At 36.1% G+C, this 17443-nt stretch overlaps 1 protein-coding gene and 1 pseudogene across 1 annotated transcript; one reads left to right on the top strand and one right to left on the bottom strand.

Moving 5' to 3' along the window:
• Positions 1 to 235: 235 nt before the first annotated feature.
• Positions 236 to 13755, top strand: LOC132555559 (uncharacterized). Its single transcript, XM_060219908.1, has 14 exons — positions 236 to 449; positions 1132 to 1353; positions 2179 to 2377; positions 2755 to 2884; positions 3200 to 3314; positions 3503 to 3685; positions 4071 to 4142; positions 5166 to 5401; positions 5621 to 5841; positions 6162 to 6302; positions 7460 to 7621; positions 7810 to 8050; positions 8333 to 9304; positions 13615 to 13755. Exons 1-14 carry the CDS (start codon positions 236 to 238, stop codon positions 13753 to 13755), a joined length of 3249 nt encoding a protein of 1082 aa, XP_060075891.1.
• A 2181-nt stretch (positions 13756 to 15936) lies between these two features.
• Positions 15937 to 17352, bottom strand: LOC132555558 (uncharacterized; annotated as a pseudogene).
• Between the last annotated feature and the right edge of the window lie 91 nt (positions 17353 to 17443).

The raw sequence follows: 17443 nt of genomic DNA, 5'->3' as shown, positions 1-17443 counted from the left end.
AATCATACTTTTTGCTGATACGTCGTTTTCAAGATAACATGTTAAGTATCCCAATAGTAACCACAGGTTCCCCATGCGTGTTCACATCAGCGTCATGCGTACGATGTACTTTGTAGCGATATGTCTATACAGTTTAACAGGGTCGTCACCTCTGGATCAAGGTGAGGTCACATTGTGCCTCTATAAAAGGACTTCTGTCAAGTATTTCCATACAGAATACAACATCAGGATCATCATGGCACGACTAAACAGTATTGTCTTCATCTTTACATTGGCAGTTTGCATTACCGTGACAACATGCGCACCTTTGAAGAAGATCCATCTGGAAGAAATGTCTACCATTTTCCTGCCTTATGCTTATATTGATGGAGTCGGACAATATAAGTATAACTCCGGTTCAGCCACTCAGTCAGCTTACGACCCTAATCAACATGTTGTCTACGTCATTGGTAAGTCTTTCTAGCTTTTTTCTGTTTTAACTTGTCAAATCGTATGTTGAAATGTTTGGTAGAAAAACAGTGATGTCAAACCTAGAATGTGTCAGAGGAGAAATTGATATCGAAAGTAAAGCCAGAGTGTAGATAAGGATGTGCATTAGCTTTATAAGTCTTTTGATCACTTGGGATTTTCTGCAGTCGACATTTAGATTGGCTTTTTCTTTAAAAAAAATGAAAAAAAATATATCTTATTCCAAATTTGTTTAAAAGGTTCTATTCACTCTTGTCTCTTGTACAATCCTCGAGATTGTAGATGCTAGACTTTTAGGTCCTTTATCTTGAAATTCAAGAAAATTATTTGATAATGGGGCTAGTACATTTCTCCCTATAGATTTTGACTTTTCTTTCTATCACTTTGAATTTTCCTCAGTCGCCTGCAAGGTTTCAAATTTTAGGCCAATGACGGGTTCCAGAAGGAAGAATCAGCTGTATGATCAAGTTTTATTTATTAATCTGCGATATCTAATTCTAAATTTGTATTGAAATATGATATTATCTTCTTCTTTTGTGCAATCTCAGTAAAAGCTGAAACAGTGCACGAGTAGAATAAGCAATGTGACGTCACAGTCTCTTTGACCGTCTAGTATTTCTATAATGGAGCGGTTATCACGAGTTATATTTGATGTTTTGTCAGGCGGTAATCTACTACATGCTTACGATATCAGCGATCCTTCCAATCCGACGATGATCTTAAAGACGATGATTATGGATGTTGAACTGTTGGACGTGGAGTTCTGTGGTAACCACCTGCTTGTTTCGATGGATAATCTTTTGAACAAAGAGAACGGAATGGTGAAGGTTTACAGACGTTACGATAAAATGAAACAAACTCTGGATGTAGTCCACACCATCACAGGTAATATATATACTAGTAGACAATCTCTGACCCAGTCCTTACCATCACAGGTAATATATATACTAGTAGACAATCTCCTGACCTAGTTCTTACCATCACAGGTAATATATATACTAGTAGACAATCTCTGACCCAGTCCTTACCATCACAGGTAATATATATACTAGTAGACAATCTCCTGACCTAGTTCTTACTATCACAGGTAATATATATACTAGTGGACAAACTCTGACCCAGTCCTTACCATCACAGGTAATATATATACTAGTAGACAATCTCCTGACCTAGTTCCTACCATCACAGATAATATATATACTAGTAGACAATCTCCTGACCTAGTCCTTACCATCACAGGTAATATAGATACTAATAATAACCTCTGACCTAGTTTATATCACCACAGGTAATATATATACTAGTAGACAATCTCCTGACCTAGTCCACACCATCACAGGTAATATGACAAACAATCTCTGGATGTTGCCTAAGTGATAGCAGGTAATATAGATAAATCACAGGTAAAAAAACTGCTTCTATAACCTCCAAAGAAACAGTATTCTTTTCACAAGTTGATAGATGAAATAACGGAATGTCCTAATCAGATTTATATCGTTTTCAAAACATTGTTGATCGTTTTTCATCTTTTGAAGTCGTACTGACATATAAGAATGTATGTATGTATGTATGTATGTATGTATGTATGTATGTATGTATGTATGTATGTATGTATGTATGTAAAACACACTTTACATGTATGTATTACGGTAGCATTATAATAAACTATAAAACAGTGTACAAGGTCTGAGATTTGTTATTATCATACAGTTGGATCCCTGCCTGACATGATTCTGCCCACATCAGACTGCCAAACAATCGTCGTAGCTGTTGAAGCCGAAGCATACTACAATGGAACTCATTTCGTCGATCCGGAGGGTGCAGTGGGTTTGATCAACTTCCAGCCACTCCAAGGTGCAGAGAGTAAATTTAGTTACACAAGACTCGACTTCAAAAAGTTCAACACTCAGTAAGTATATATACATATGACAAGATAATTTTCAAAAGAATTGACCCCAAATTGGCTTTCAAAGGGAACAGTTTAATTTTAATCTTTGTACAAGTAATTTATAGAAGATTAAAAACCTGTTACTTTTATCTTAGTTCACTTTAGGGTAGATAAAATGAAAACGTATTAGCCTCGTTTCATAAATTTCATATGAAATGGAAATTCGTGTAAAATAATGTACTTATGTCTACTGCATGATTACTAAATCATAGCAGGAACAAAAAACGATATTGTTTCAAATATGTCCCATTAGAAAGAAATTCAAATATTTAACAGATTAAATTCGTAATAACAACTTCTGACCATGATCACCATGATCGATAATTGGTTTTTCCTAGATGGCAGGACCTCGTAGCGCGTGGAGTCAGATTTGTATACAGGGAAAATAACAACTCCTTCTCCAACGATGTAGAACCTGAATTTATCACATTCAGTAAGGATGAAAAGATCGCGTATGTAGGACTACAGGTAAATGTAATTCGCGTAAAAATAAAAATAAAATTAAAATATAAATCATGATTATATTTCCGATTTTGAAATTCCAAGATTAAAAAAAATCTCTTCTTTTCAATCAAAACACACACGCGCGAACGAGCTCTCTTCTTGAGTACACAATTTCTATTTGGTGTTATTTTCCATTAATTTCTCCCTCTTACAGTATCAGGAACATATAACGGAACGTTAGTCATGCTACATTAATTTAGTTATACAGAGCACGGACACAATAATGATTTAAACACAGTTCATATGAAGTACTCCGTACGTAAAATTTCTCTGTCTCAGGAAAATAATGCTGTAGCGGAAGTGGACATAATCAACGAAGAAATTGTTGCCATTCACCCACTAGGTTACAAAAACTGGACAAACTCAAAGTTAGATGCCAGTGATGAAGATAACGGTAAATATACAAATAGCTTACTCATGGGAAATATTTAAATCTGACAAGAGACGTTCCTTTGCGAATGTTAAAGAAACATGCATAAGTGGGAAAAGTAGAAAAAATGGACATCTTCATTTTGTAATGGAAGTGATTGTAGCTATATTTTCCTGCAAATCCGTAAAATCCTTTTGTGTTTTGTTCTATAGCTGTGAACATTCGTGCTTGGCCTGTGATGGGAATGTACCTATGTGATTCTATCAAGGCGATCCATCTAGGGGATAAGTCTTATCTACTAACAGCTAACGAAGGTGACACCAAGGACTATTCTGATATTCCGGGGGCTGGAGGTTTCAGTGAACAATCACGAGTGTCCCATCTGGCAATTGCTGGTAAGGTTTGGTTCGTTTTCCTCTGACAAATTGGTTATTAATATGTTACATATAAAGCTATCAACATATTGTTAAATCGAACAATAATTAAAACTAACATCCTGGAACTAATTGTAATCTCCTTGGAATCACAAATAGTCATCATATTCAATCTAGAACGTATCTGGACAAGACGTGACAACAAACGAATGGAAATCTTTATATATAGACAAAAATTGTGGCATGTATACCAGAATCCCCAGGGAAACTTATCATTCATGAAGTCAATCTGGTAGTGCTTAGTTGTGAAAGTACTTTCTATAGAAGGTCTATGTAATTCATTAACGCTAATGCTATATTTTAATGATATGTGATATACGATAATGTACATCATCTTTACTCTTAGAATCATCCGAGATCGCCAAATGGGCGGAGAGGAATGGATTTAACGGAACTCTCCAAAGTAACGATAATTTAGGTAAGTGGTTCGGATGTGACATACCTGGGGTGACATGATGGCTGACATACCCGGGGTGACATGATGGCTAACATACCCGGGGTGACATGACGGCTGACATACCCGGGGTGACATGATGGCTGACATACCCGGGGTGACATGATGGCTGACATACCCGGGGTAACATGATGGCTGACATACCCGGGGTGACATGACGGCTGACATATCCGAGGTGACATGACGGCTGACATACCCGGGGTGACATGACGGCTGACATACCCGGGGTAACATGATGTCTGACATACCCGGGATGACATGACGGCTGAAATACCCGGGGTGACATGACGGCTGACATACCCGGGGTAACATGACGGCTGACATACCCGGGGTGAGATGACGGCTGACATATCCGGGGTGACATGACGGCTGACATACCCGGGGTGACATGACGGCTGACATACCCGGGGTGACATGACGGCTGACATACCCGGGGTGACATGACGGCTGACATACCCGGGGTGACATGACGGCTGACATACCCGGGGTGACATGGCGGCTGACATACCCGCGGTGACATGACGGCTGACATACCCGGGGTGACATGGCGGCTGACATACCCGGGGTGACATGACGGCTGACATATCCGGGGTGACATGACGGCTGACGTACCCGGGGTGACATGACGGCTGACGTACCCGGGGTGACATGACGGCTGACGTACCCGGGGTGACATGACGGCACCCAAGCAATAACTCTGATTTATTACAAATTCACTCTGTGCAGTTCCGACAATTTAGATTCAGTAATGTTCCTCTATGAATTACGAAACAGTTGGGTTAAAGTTTAGATTAATCTTGTCTAGAGTTACTTAGTGTGCTTTGATTTTGTAAAATATTTTATGCTAGTATGAAACATATGGAAACTGTTTAAACATTTTCGCAACTGCCGTTTCAATTTTTTATTTGATAATATCGAGATATTAGAAAATAAGCGGTTTTCTATAGGGTGCATGTACCTATCAAGACGTTCCTTTCTACTGTACAGGACGCTTGAGTGTCAGTAACTTGGAGGGGAAGGTTGGGAACACATACGATGTACTGTACGCTTTCGGAGGAAGAAGTATGTCAATTTTTGATCTTGCTACCTTTGACCTCGTGCACGACACCGGAAGTGAGGTAGAGGAAATGATAGCAATGGAACATTTACCAATGTTTAATGCTGATGGGAAGCAGAACGATGAAATAGTTTCGTCAACAAAAGATTCAAGATCTGATAACAAGGTATGTATGTTAATGGGCTTCTATTGTCTTGCGATATTAACAAAGTAAGGAAAATTTCTCGCAAGTAATATTACAAGAACTCTCACATCGTAGTGTGCAGTACTTGAAAAACAATGAATACAAAAAGAGTACCCAGTTGATTTGACACCTTTATTGAAATAATAAGTTTTGCATAAGATCTGAAGATATAGAACAGTTTCAAATCTTTGATTTAAATAGGGACCTGAGGTAGAAGGTGTTGAAGCCGCACAGATTGGTGATACGACGCTCGTCTTTTTGGGAATTGAAAGGCCTGGTTTAATCGCAGTCTACTCAATATCTGATGACATCACGAGTTTGAAATTTGAGAGTATGTGGACTGGTATTACACGATCCGATGAGACTTTTAGTGACTTGTACGATAAGCGTGCTATCAGCTCTGTAGATCCAGAGGATTTAAGGTACGTATGTTATAATTACCAACCAAGCCAAAGACTGGCATTGTCATCAAACAATAATTTCAAACGTTTCTCCGTTTTCTGCTGAAACATTGCATAATCTGTTAAAAGCTAGTTTATTGACTCGCATGTATATCGTGCTGTTCCAAATGAACCTAGTGAATGGATGGTCGTGGGAGGCACCGAGAACATACAACAGAATACACATATGAAACTGACAATATTTTGATAACAAATGTTAAGAAACAAAAATATAGAAATCAATCTGAGATGTCATTGACTACTTGTTTAAGATGATAGTTGTGGTATTTCTGTTGCTGCAGGTTCGTCCCTACACAACACAGCCCTAATGGTAAACCTTTACTACTGAGCACGGGGACAGTCAGTGGTACGGTGTCCATCCTTGAAGTTAGGGGTTTAAGTGAAGACGGGAAGACCTTGCCGGACCATCTCGATAAACCGGCGTTTGGCTAAATATCGGTCTGTGACGGTGATTAACGAAAAGTAATTAGATTTGGACTTGTTCAAAAAGTTTGGTTCATTTATCGAAGATGGAACTGGTTTTTCTACATAACTGATCACACTCATCATGACCTTATTCATGACAAGTTATACACGTGTTTAAATTTATAGCTGTTATTGTTTTACAAATTTTGTTAATAAACAAGTTGTTACGTATTAACTTCAATTCTTCTCTCATTTTTTTATTATAAAAGATGACTCGTCATATCTTTATATCTCGTTTCGGTCTATGTGAAACTTAGAAATATGCAGCGCGTGCATGCTTTAAAATAGCCGAAGGTAATACAAAAATGACTTTCACAAAGTTCAGTATCTATATTTTAATTGTTCAATGTTCACCGATAATATTTAATAAAATCATAAGGTTAGATCTGGTTACAGTGGGTTCAACATATTTAGAGAGATTTACAAAGTTGATTTAGTCAGTGTTTTGTTATTATAGTGTTTATTGAGCAGTTAATAAAATACCAATATGTCAACACGCTAGAAGAAGATTATGACGACAGAATATAACAGCATCAGTGTATAGGTAATGTCATTGTCCCTGACTGCCAGGAATAAGATTATTCCTTCTTATCTTATCAATCACAATGAACGGAAAGTATTGGAGAGGTAAATTAAGATATGTATTTTAATCAAATTAAAAATACATTATGCCACTGTACATATCAGGCAGACAACTAACACCATAGGCGAGACTGTTTTATGGACGTCTTATCTTTTCCTCAGGCATAAAAAATAAGGACATGCTAGGAACAATCTTAATGTATCGTTAATTCCGGTTCGCTTTCATTTCATGTGTCATAGGCGAACATTATCAAACAGCATAACTTGTGAGGATATCTTACTTAAGATTTGTATACTTGGAAATGTAGCTTGAATATCGATCCATGAAACCATGTAAATTAAATTATTTCCATCTTGAAAGACCTATTAGGAGGTTTTGACTGTTCATAACTAAAGTGTTTTTACTTTGTTGATTTCTGTTAACATTTTAACCAATCCCTATTTCAAGTGGAAGGTTTCAGGACGTTTCGTAAGGATATGTCTGACCGTGTAGGTGGCCTCATGTGTTTTGTAAACTCTAATTTACCTGTAGACATAGACCTGACTTAGAGTTCCAGCTGGTGGAGTCTATAGTGTTGGAGGTAACCATCAACAATAGGAAATCGGCCATCATAGGAGTATACAATCCCCCATCCAACTCTAAACCATCTGTGTTTGACGATTTGACAATTGGTTTAGATAGAATCAGCTCACAGTATGATCACTTTATGATAGCTGGGGATATGAATGTAAATATGCTTTTATCAGAAAATATTTTATCTGATTTATATTACCTTTTTGACATGACAAATCTAGTTAAGAATCCTACTTGCTTCATGAAAAATAGCAATCCATCATTAGTTGATGTATTTTTTGAACTAATAGTCGTCAATTTTTATGTAGTACCATGTCTTTTAACACTGGACTAAGTGATTGGCATAACATGATCACTACTGTCTTTAAAGGCCCAAGGGAAAGAAAAGTTTTAGAAGTTTCAAAAACTTTGATGAAAAAGCTTTTAATGATGATGTTTGCAACATTCCTTTTCATTCTACTTTTTGAAGATGTAGATGATATTTATTGGGCTCATGAAAAACTATTCATGGAAGTTATAGATGAGCATGCCCCCATTAAGGAAAAGCAGGTGAGGCAAAAGAAATGTCCATTTTTTAATAGCTCTCTTCGTAAAGCTATTTATCGTAAGCGTATGCTTTTTAACAAGTATAAGAAGTTCAAAACAGAACATAATTGGGAGATATATAGACAGCAAAGAAATTTGGTGACGAAGATCCGAAAACAGTCTTTGAGAAACTACTTTATTGAAAGGTGTGCTGGTGGCACCATCAAACCTTTCCTCTCCAAAAATGGCTATAGTGCTGACAATAACATTATCTTGAAAGAAAATTAAACAATTGTTTGCGACCAGACTGAAGTGTGTAATGTTTTAAATGACTTTTATGTAAATGTGGCTAGTGATATTGGTGGTGATGTCGCAGATGATGACGACTTCATTACCAATATCAAAAGTCCTGAAAATAACATTTTTGATTTTAATCCAGTTTCTGCTGTGTATGTTCACAAAAGAATAAAGCAGTTAAGTACCAAAAAGGCAACAGGCCTTGATGGAATTTCGGCCAGACTACTGAAGGCTTGTAATAACAGGATCAGTCATCCACTCTGCAATATGATCAATTTCAGTTTCCAATCCAGTACTTTTCCAAGTCAACTTAAAATGGCTCAAGTGGTCCCTGTCTATAAAAAGAAAGATGCCATGGATAAGCAAAATTACAGGCCTGTCAGTATCTTGCCATGTATCTCAAAAAAGTTTGAAAGGAGTATGAGTGACCAACTCGTGCAATACTTCAGTAATATTTTTAATTCCTTTCTAGCCGCCTTTCGACCAGGATTTGGTTGTCAATCTACCCTGATGAGATTAGCTGAGGATTGGCGAAAGGCCTTGGATAACCAGGAGTATGTCGCCGCCATACTCATGGATCTATCCAAGGCTTTTGACTGCCTTCCTCATGATCTGCTGCTCAGAAAGCTTGAGGTTTATGGTCTGAGCTCTGGCTCAGTAGACCTGGTCTCTAACTATTTGAGTGACAGAATTCAGCAGGTTAGGCTGGGTTCCAAATGCGGTGACTGGATAAAAGTGCTGAAAGGTGTCCCTCAAGGCTCAATCATGGGTCCTTTACTTTTCAATATTTTCATTAATGATATGTTTTTACATGTCAAGTCATCCAACTTATATAGTTACGCTGATGATAACACCATCAGTAACTCTAGCAAAGATCCCCTCACTCTAAAAAAAGCTATTGAAACAGACTGTTCAAACTTGGTTAAATGGTTTTACAAGAACCAAATGAGGGCAAATCCTGAAAAATTTCAGGCTCTATGTGTAGGTAAAAAATCAATGGAGGCATTTGCAAATTTCAAAATAGATAATGTAACCATTTTACCTGAGAAAACTGTAAAATTTTGATGCACTTTTAAATTTTGACTTTCATGTCTCGGAGCTATGTATAAAGGCCTCCAGACAATTGAATGTTCTGAAAAGAATTGGAACTTTACTTAAATAAACACGGCAGAAAAGTTATATATAATTCTTTTATACTTTCAAATTTCCAGTTCTGCCCATTAGTCTGTCATTTTACAAGTATGAAAAGTGTGCGAAAGATGGAAAAGATCCATGAGCGTGCTCTAAGATTTGTTGAAAGTGATTATGAGTCGTCTTTTATTCAGCTTTTAACAAACAGTAAAACTACTCTTTTACACATCAAGAGACTTAAAGACATGGGCTGTGAAGTTTACAAAATTTTATAAAAATTGTCCCCTGAATACATTCAAGATCTGGTGAAATTTAAAGAGTCTATTTATAATTTTAGGAAGGACTACACAGTCACTGTGCCAAATGTAAAGTCTACCAAGTATGGACAGAAATCGTTTAGTTTTGAGGCAGCACGGGTGTGGAACAGCCTTCCGAATGAATTACGGAAGTGTGAATACTACCCAGAATTCAGGAGGCTGATCCACACCTGGGATGGCCCGATATGTTCCTGTTCTATCTGTGCCAAAATGACACCTTGATCTGCTTTCTGTGTGTTTGTCATTTGGTCTATGTTGCCAATGTTTATTTCTTACTGTTTGTTTCTATACATTTTTTATGGACTAGGGACCTGGTTTGTGGGGACTATACTGGCCCAACTTACCAGACCTCTGGGCCATTTTAATTTATAACCATTAGTGCTTTCATAACTTAAATATGCTGTGTCTTTATGTACATTTTAATCAATGGAAATCCCGTAATTAACATCTCGAGTTACTACTCTGTGCATGTTTTATGTCCATACACGTATGTTTCACATTTTGTTTTTGTTTTTTCTTTCATATTGATATGTATGTATAATAGCTCCTCTGAGCTAATGTTGACTTTGTTTGTCATATACGACACAAAATAAAGCTTATTGTATTGTATTGTATAAAGGAAATCATGTAGCTGAAGTATACAAGAAATATGGCCGAGTTAAGCTGAAAACATTGACAAGGTGTTACATAATGCTAACAAAAACATCCCAGTTTAAGTACCGATTCAGAACATGCTTCAAGAAATTTGTACAACTTTATATCAATATGTGAATGGAAGGTCGATACACCCTGTTTCAGTGCAATTAAAAATTCACAAGTAAGGAGGACAGAGTGAATGACACTACACTCTATAAACTATGCTAAACGTGATGAACCTGATGCGTCAGTTATCCTGATCAGTGTACTTACGTCGTATCAGTAGGGTCTAAAGGAGCTTTTTTGTGATACTAGTAGTCGCCGTCAATGTAAACACTTTGACGATTGCTTTAGGTGAGTTCATGTAACATTCAGTTCAACGGTAAGATGTCACTGTGTCGTAGCTGATAAGATGATATAACACGCATTTATAAAGGACAGAGATGTCACAGTGGGAAGTTACCTTTTGACTGGGTCAGTTTTTTAACCAAAAGATTGCAAATCCTAATTTTACAAGGCATGGATATCTTATTTTCACAACAAAATACTCGAAGACAAGAGACTGGGATGAGCAGAGAGTTCAAGGCAACACAGCTCATTTGTAAAATATATCAGCAGATCTGCAGATTCTCATTCTTAGACACAAATCAATTTAGAATATAATTTAGGAAGAATTTGCTGATTTATCATTTCATAACAGAAATGACAATCAAATGATACCTTAAGCACCCGTGCTTGATAAATCAAATAAAATAAAAAAAATAACATTAAAGCTCAAACAAATTTAATTGTCTAATTAAACCTACTAATTTTCTAGCATACTATAGCAATTTCGTCTGTTTTCCTACTTTGACTTGTTTTAATATGACAGCAAACGTAAACAAACATATATGTTAGGAAAAAAGCAAATCGATTTTTGTTTTCTTTGTCCTTATGACCAAATTATCTTAAAAATAAAAGTTCACATTAGTCAACAATTGTGTTGTTATGTGCTTGATACACTAGAGCCAAACAATAAATTAAACTGCATCATACAGTTGTTTCGTCCTCCTTGGACTCATCAGCGATGTCAAGATCATATTGTGAATTATCATATGAATTAAAACCTATTCAATTACTTCGTTTGTTGTACTTTATCATGTTTGTATCATATACTCCTGGTAAAGTATATGTAAATAGAAAGTGTCGTGTCACGTGATCTGTATTGTTTGATCAAACCTAAATATCTTTAGTTTGTAGGGAATCTTTGTTTACCATACAAAAGTAATCTCAAAGATGTTCGTTTCATTATATTGTTTTTTATGTTCTGATTCGAAGTAATGAAGTTAAATATCTATCACTATCATATGTTAAGTGTTTTTCCAGCTTAGGGCACCAGAAAAATGATTTATTAGGTGTGATATTCAATGCAAAATCATCTTGAAAACTATTATATTGATCAGATTATATTTTACTTACCAATTATGTTAATCTGTTTCATGCGCAGTCCATTCTAAAATTGTTGAGAAACTTGCCGATAACTTATACTATTGGCAAATTTGCTTTAAAGGCGCTTTTTAAATGATTTCAATTTTACAGCTCTTTATAGGAGATTTTAATTAGTATAAAATTCCATGGTTTTCCAAATGTGTAAAATTTATCCTTGGTGATAGAGGTCTTAATGCTGTTATGTTTGTTATCATACATCCTGCTTGATGTGCATGTGATTCTGTAACGTCAGTGTCGTAACAAAACAAAGCAGTGAATGAAGCTGTTAACCCGACTTGCCCTCGCATGATAACTCGTGGGAATGATCAATGCATTGAGATAAAGATGTCGTCAAATGTCCCTGACACGGAACATGTAGCACAGGTATCCCCTTGTCGTGTCCAAAAACAATGCCAGATAAAATCAATCAAATACTTAATCATCATGCATATATGTAAAATCCTACAAATCCGAACACACATGTTCACAAACCTTATATCTTATATCTCTTATCGACCCTCCCTAAATACACCTCCGACATTTCAAGTTTGTACATCTACCCGTGACTTACCAACACGTGTTGTTTATTCCAAGGTCTTATCTAAAATAATGTATATTATATACCAGTGGTTAATTACTGACGATTATTTAACACTGATACAACGTATCATACTTGACATAAGGGAGCTACGTGTTTGTTAAAAAACTGTCAAATTCTTGCTGATTTGGCAAAAGAAAACACGAGATTCCACTTCTACCTCAATGATACATGGTAACAAAATCGCCTGCTTCTGTTCCGACTCATCAAATTCTTGTAATAACTCTTTTCCCAATTCAGCTGTATCTTATTTCACTGGAAGGGTCAATAACAAATAAAAAGGAACTGTGACATTTTGGGGCCAGTGATGCTTTTGGATTTATGTTTTTTGGGTCATATTTTAAGTCAATTTAAAACTTTGCTTTGCCGACTTTGCTGGCATCATCATCGTCATCATCACCATTATTGATCATTCATCATGACTGATGCTAGGAATATTTCAGTTTATAAACACTTAAATTCTGCCAGTTTTGTAAAATTGACGTTAACAATTCTCTCGCGACTCAAATTGATTTTTATATGTGTATGTGCATGCGAGATATTTTAATTTCATTATAATTGTTTCAGCGTTGTTTTGACTGTAAATAACTGCTAAAATGATGTGACGATATTCTGAATACCAAAATGTTGTATTCATTATGTTATATTCTATTCGTATATTTAGAGGATATTCAAAGGTGTCTCAAGTAATAACAAATACATTTCACAAGTGTGTCTAATATTTCAGTATCTTTTATGAGTGGTACGCACTAGTGAAAGATACAAAATACATTAAACATTTGGGATTAACATCGGATCAGGAAGAAGGCATCAAGTTGACCAACAATTTATTATAAACTTAACAAATTTATAATATAATTGTAATAATAATACATTAAGTATGGATAAAGAATATAGCAAAATAATCACATAGTAAACATGATATTCATATCTATAAATTTACTTCAAAAAGTCATGCAAGGGATTAATATCAAGGCCTAGTAGTTTTTAATTTGGCTTGCACATTTAAACCTATGAATCTTTGTCTATAACACGTAGATTTGTTGATCATATTTCATTTATAAATTTTTAATATAATTATGTTTAATGCTTTACATAACATATGTGCAAACCTAAACACCTGTGACCTGTTGTTTTTTCAGCTATGCACAAGTTCAGCTGCCCAACACTACTACAGAACTTGTATGGTGACTGCCAGTAGCAGCAGCAGTGGAACAAAACTTGCCACACAGGCAGTGACAAATTTTGGCACTGAAATTGGGATGCCGGACTTAGTTATATAGAGTATCAGCCACTCCAATGATTTGATCTTGTTTTATACTGGTTTACCTGAACTTTTCATGCCTTGTTTGAATCGCTAATGGAACAGGGTGCTGATAAACATTCTACAGAAGCTATAGGTGAAATGAATACACATGGCCTGGGTCGCAAAATGAAACTAAGGCGTATTGACGAGTTTCTACTTGTAATGATGAGACTGCGTCTTGGTTTATTAGTGAAGGACTTAGGTTAAAAATTTCTGCCAGTACTGTATCCAAGATATTGAATTCCTGGATATTATTCATGTCTGAGTGCTTGCAGTCTATTGTTGTATTACCACAACTGAATATTCTTCAGATGCGAGTGCCACAGTCTTTTAAACAGTTTTCTGATACAAGAATTGTTCCTGATTGCACAGAAATATTTATTCAAAGTACATCGTCACTGGAAAACAAATCATTAACATACTCTAGCTACAAATCACACAATACATTTAAAACTTTAATTGGCGTGAGTTCCACTGGTGCAGTGGTTTTTCTGTCAAAACTATGGCCTGATTCCACCTCTGATGTAGAAATAACAAGATGCATCAGTTAGAGAAAGGGGATGCAGTAATGGCTGACAAAGGGTTTATCCGATTTGAAACAAAAAGGTGTGAAATTGTACAGCCCACCATTCAAGACCAAAGTTCAGTTCAGCAAAGGAGAAGTTGAGACTACACGAAGGATTGCTGCAGCCCGTATACATGTGGAAAGGAAAATGGAACAAATCAAAAACTTTAGAATTTTGCAAGGTGTAATTCCTTTGGCTCTTAGCGAATATGCTGACCATGTTTTCTTTGTTTGCACAGCTTTGATTAACTTGCTGCCTCCTCTTGTTGCAGAATAAAATGTTATATTCTACCTAATTGGTACTTGTTTATTTTAAGAAATATGCATGTTAATAAATTTTAAGATATGAGCACTGGTACTCTGGCTTAAAAAGAGCTGTAAAGCAGTTCTTATGTGCCTTCTAAGCGAAGTTGGTACTTTATCTAGTACAGTCAAACCTGCCTTAAAGGTCACCTGTAAATAAAAAACGCTTTTCTAAAAGTCATCTATCAATGGTTCCCTTTTAACAAATTCATTGTAAATGAACCTGTATATGAAGACGTAATTCACCTAATTTGTATTTTTTAATGTGATGATATAATTCTAAATCATTATACACTACAGTTATGTATATTTTGACATTCTTAACTTCAACAAAACAAATAATCCTGTTCTTTTCTTTGCTGTTAACAACTCTGAACAGTTATTACACAATAAACAAATACAGCATATCCAGTCATGAATAATGAATTCTACGTTAACCATACATCTTTGACACAATTTCAACACTGTAAAAATCTTTTAACTTTTGAAGCATATTTTCCCAGAACATCCTATCAACGGCAACCGGATGATAATCAAATCTGGGATAATATATAGGACAAAAATAACATTTTTTTTTATATTGAAAACACCCATTGGTCCTTGCACTTAAATAAAATACCTGTGGGTCCTCTTCAATTGAAATTTTTGATTGTCAGCACAGTAAAAGTTTTTGTCTTTTAAAGCATCAGACAGAGAAGAATTTCTCCATTTATAGGGACATTTAACCTCTAGCAAGTATTGTTCAGATCCACAACTCACTAACCCATCTGGACTTGCACCCAGGTAAGTATTTTCTGATGACAAAACCAACCCCATTATATGGACAACTTTCTTTTCTTTTAATTTCATATGGGCTTTACACCTCGTCTTAGCAACTGGCTCATTCTTCCTCCCCCATTCTATTGTTTTGTTGTCAAATGCATGGTTATGACATAAAACTTCTTAACAATATTGTCGGGTTTATTAGAAATTTTCCTGCTTTTTATGTCATGAAATGTAGCGGCAGTAATTCGGCCTGTCCTTGCTGTTAACCAGAGTGGATTTTCATGTTGTCCTTTTTCTTTTGTGCATAAAAAACTTACGTATTCTGATTCAGGTACAGTTTTAACTGTATTCATTAAATCTATATATGAATCTGATTCATAGACAATATGTTCACTTGTTTCAACTTCTTCAAAATTCGAGATGTTTAAATCACTTTCTACATCGATATTATGTTCCGATACCAGAGGGATGATATTAAATATTGCAGCCCTGGAGTTGTTCCCAAGCTTGGCACATAAAGAATTTCTAAATGATGTGTTTTTCATATTTTATTCTTTTAAAGTTTATGTCATTAATTGCCATTGTTTCCTTTTTCCTCTAGCTCGGCTTGTTCCATTGGCAAGGCTTGGATGTACAGGGTAACTCTTCCATCTCATCCAACACCTTCTTTCCTGGCCGACCTTCCAGTGCAAACAATAGCCCTGCTACATGCGTACAGCCTCCCCACACCTGAAATATACAGATCTTTATTTACAGCAAGTAATGGTTGTATAGCCTTAGGCATCCAGCTCTCCTCAAAGTTGCAGATTTAAGTCTCACCAGAGGCAGGTTTCCATTACCTCTAAAACTATTTGTTCTATACCCAAGAAAACAGACTCAGCAGTTCACATTTCTATCAGATTTGTACTTACTTTACAAATAAGCTAAAATATCTGATTAAAGTTGTGTTTCCCAATAAAACTTTATGTAATTGAATCAAATTATCCAAAGTACTGTTGTAGAGTGGAATGAAAAAAATACTTATATAGCCTGTATAAGTATATTGATATTATTGTGGTAACGACCACTTGAGTTATTCCCCTTGCGCGGGAACTCTTATGCGCGGAGAGAGATATTGAGTCGACTCGAGAACAGACAGCCTACCGTGCGGGAACGATTGTGCCTGTGTCTCGCTTCCCGGACTGTGTGTCTGGAAGGACCGGACCTGTGTGGCCGTCATTTATATGTTCATTATTATATATGCGATTTGTGCTAGTAATAAATAATTACTACATTATCAATATTATAACATTAATGAGTATGTATACAATTATATTTATATAAATTAAATGATGGGTAGTATTTAAATTATACTCCTTACCCCGCTGGACATGGTCAGTGGGCTTTTATCACTTAGTAGCCAAGATCCACTTTTCATACAGTCCCTTTTGCATGGACGGGTAGCACTTGGAACGTATGTAGCAAAGTTTGTTGTCATCGCTTATTTCATTGAGCATAATCTTGTGAATATATCCCTCTTTATAAAAGTTGAGCCCACGGATATACTGGCGATAACATTGCATTTTCTCAGAGTCCTCAGTCCTGTTACTGCTATGAATCAAATACTTTTCAACATCTTTAACAGTTACTGTTGGGTAAGAATTAGATTGTTCAGTTCAATTACTACACACATTAATTATTGGGACTACTTCATCAAAATAAGATGAGAATTTAGTGCCATTCACGTTTTCGTTAGGCCTACCGTTAAACGAAGCACTTGCAGTAATCCGCCGTGCCTGAATCGTGTCGACAACACGCTGGGAGAGTATCAGTTAGCTACCGCTTATTTTGAGGTTGTTTTGTCGTAAAAACTCTTTCCGTTTTTGTATGATTGATGATATCTTCTACAGTTGTTCTGGGCGATATGGGCAAAGGTGGAGAGTTTATGATGAGAGAATCCATCGCCAATAAATATTTTTTTCAGAAATAATCGCACTATTACTTTAATCCCGGAAGTTGATATACCGTCCCGCAAGAACGACAACTCTTACAG

The sequence above is a fragment of the Ylistrum balloti genome, unplaced genomic scaffold (genome assembly GCF_031769215.1).
Source record: "Ylistrum balloti isolate Yb309-2 unplaced genomic scaffold, AGI_CSIRO_Ybal_v1 Utg370504, whole genome shotgun sequence".
Taxonomy (NCBI): domain Eukaryota; kingdom Metazoa; phylum Mollusca; class Bivalvia; order Pectinida; family Pectinidae; genus Ylistrum; species Ylistrum balloti.
The sequence above is the reverse complement of the archived record's forward strand: the minus strand, read 5'-3'. Positions and strand labels throughout refer to the sequence as shown.

Excerpts from the sequence above, each read along its gene's own strand:
- LOC132555559 (XM_060219908.1), top strand. The coding sequence starts at position 236 with ATGGCACGACTAAACAGTATTGTCTTCATCTTTACATTGGCAGTTTGC. Across the intron at positions 2,378-2,754 it reads TTCAAAAAGTTCAACACTCA|ATGGCAGGACCTCGTAGCGC; the intron begins GTAAGTATATAT and ends GGTTTTTCCTAG. Across the intron at positions 3,315-3,502 it reads TGCCAGTGATGAAGATAACG|CTGTGAACATTCGTGCTTGG; the intron begins GTAAATATACAA and ends TTTGTTCTATAG.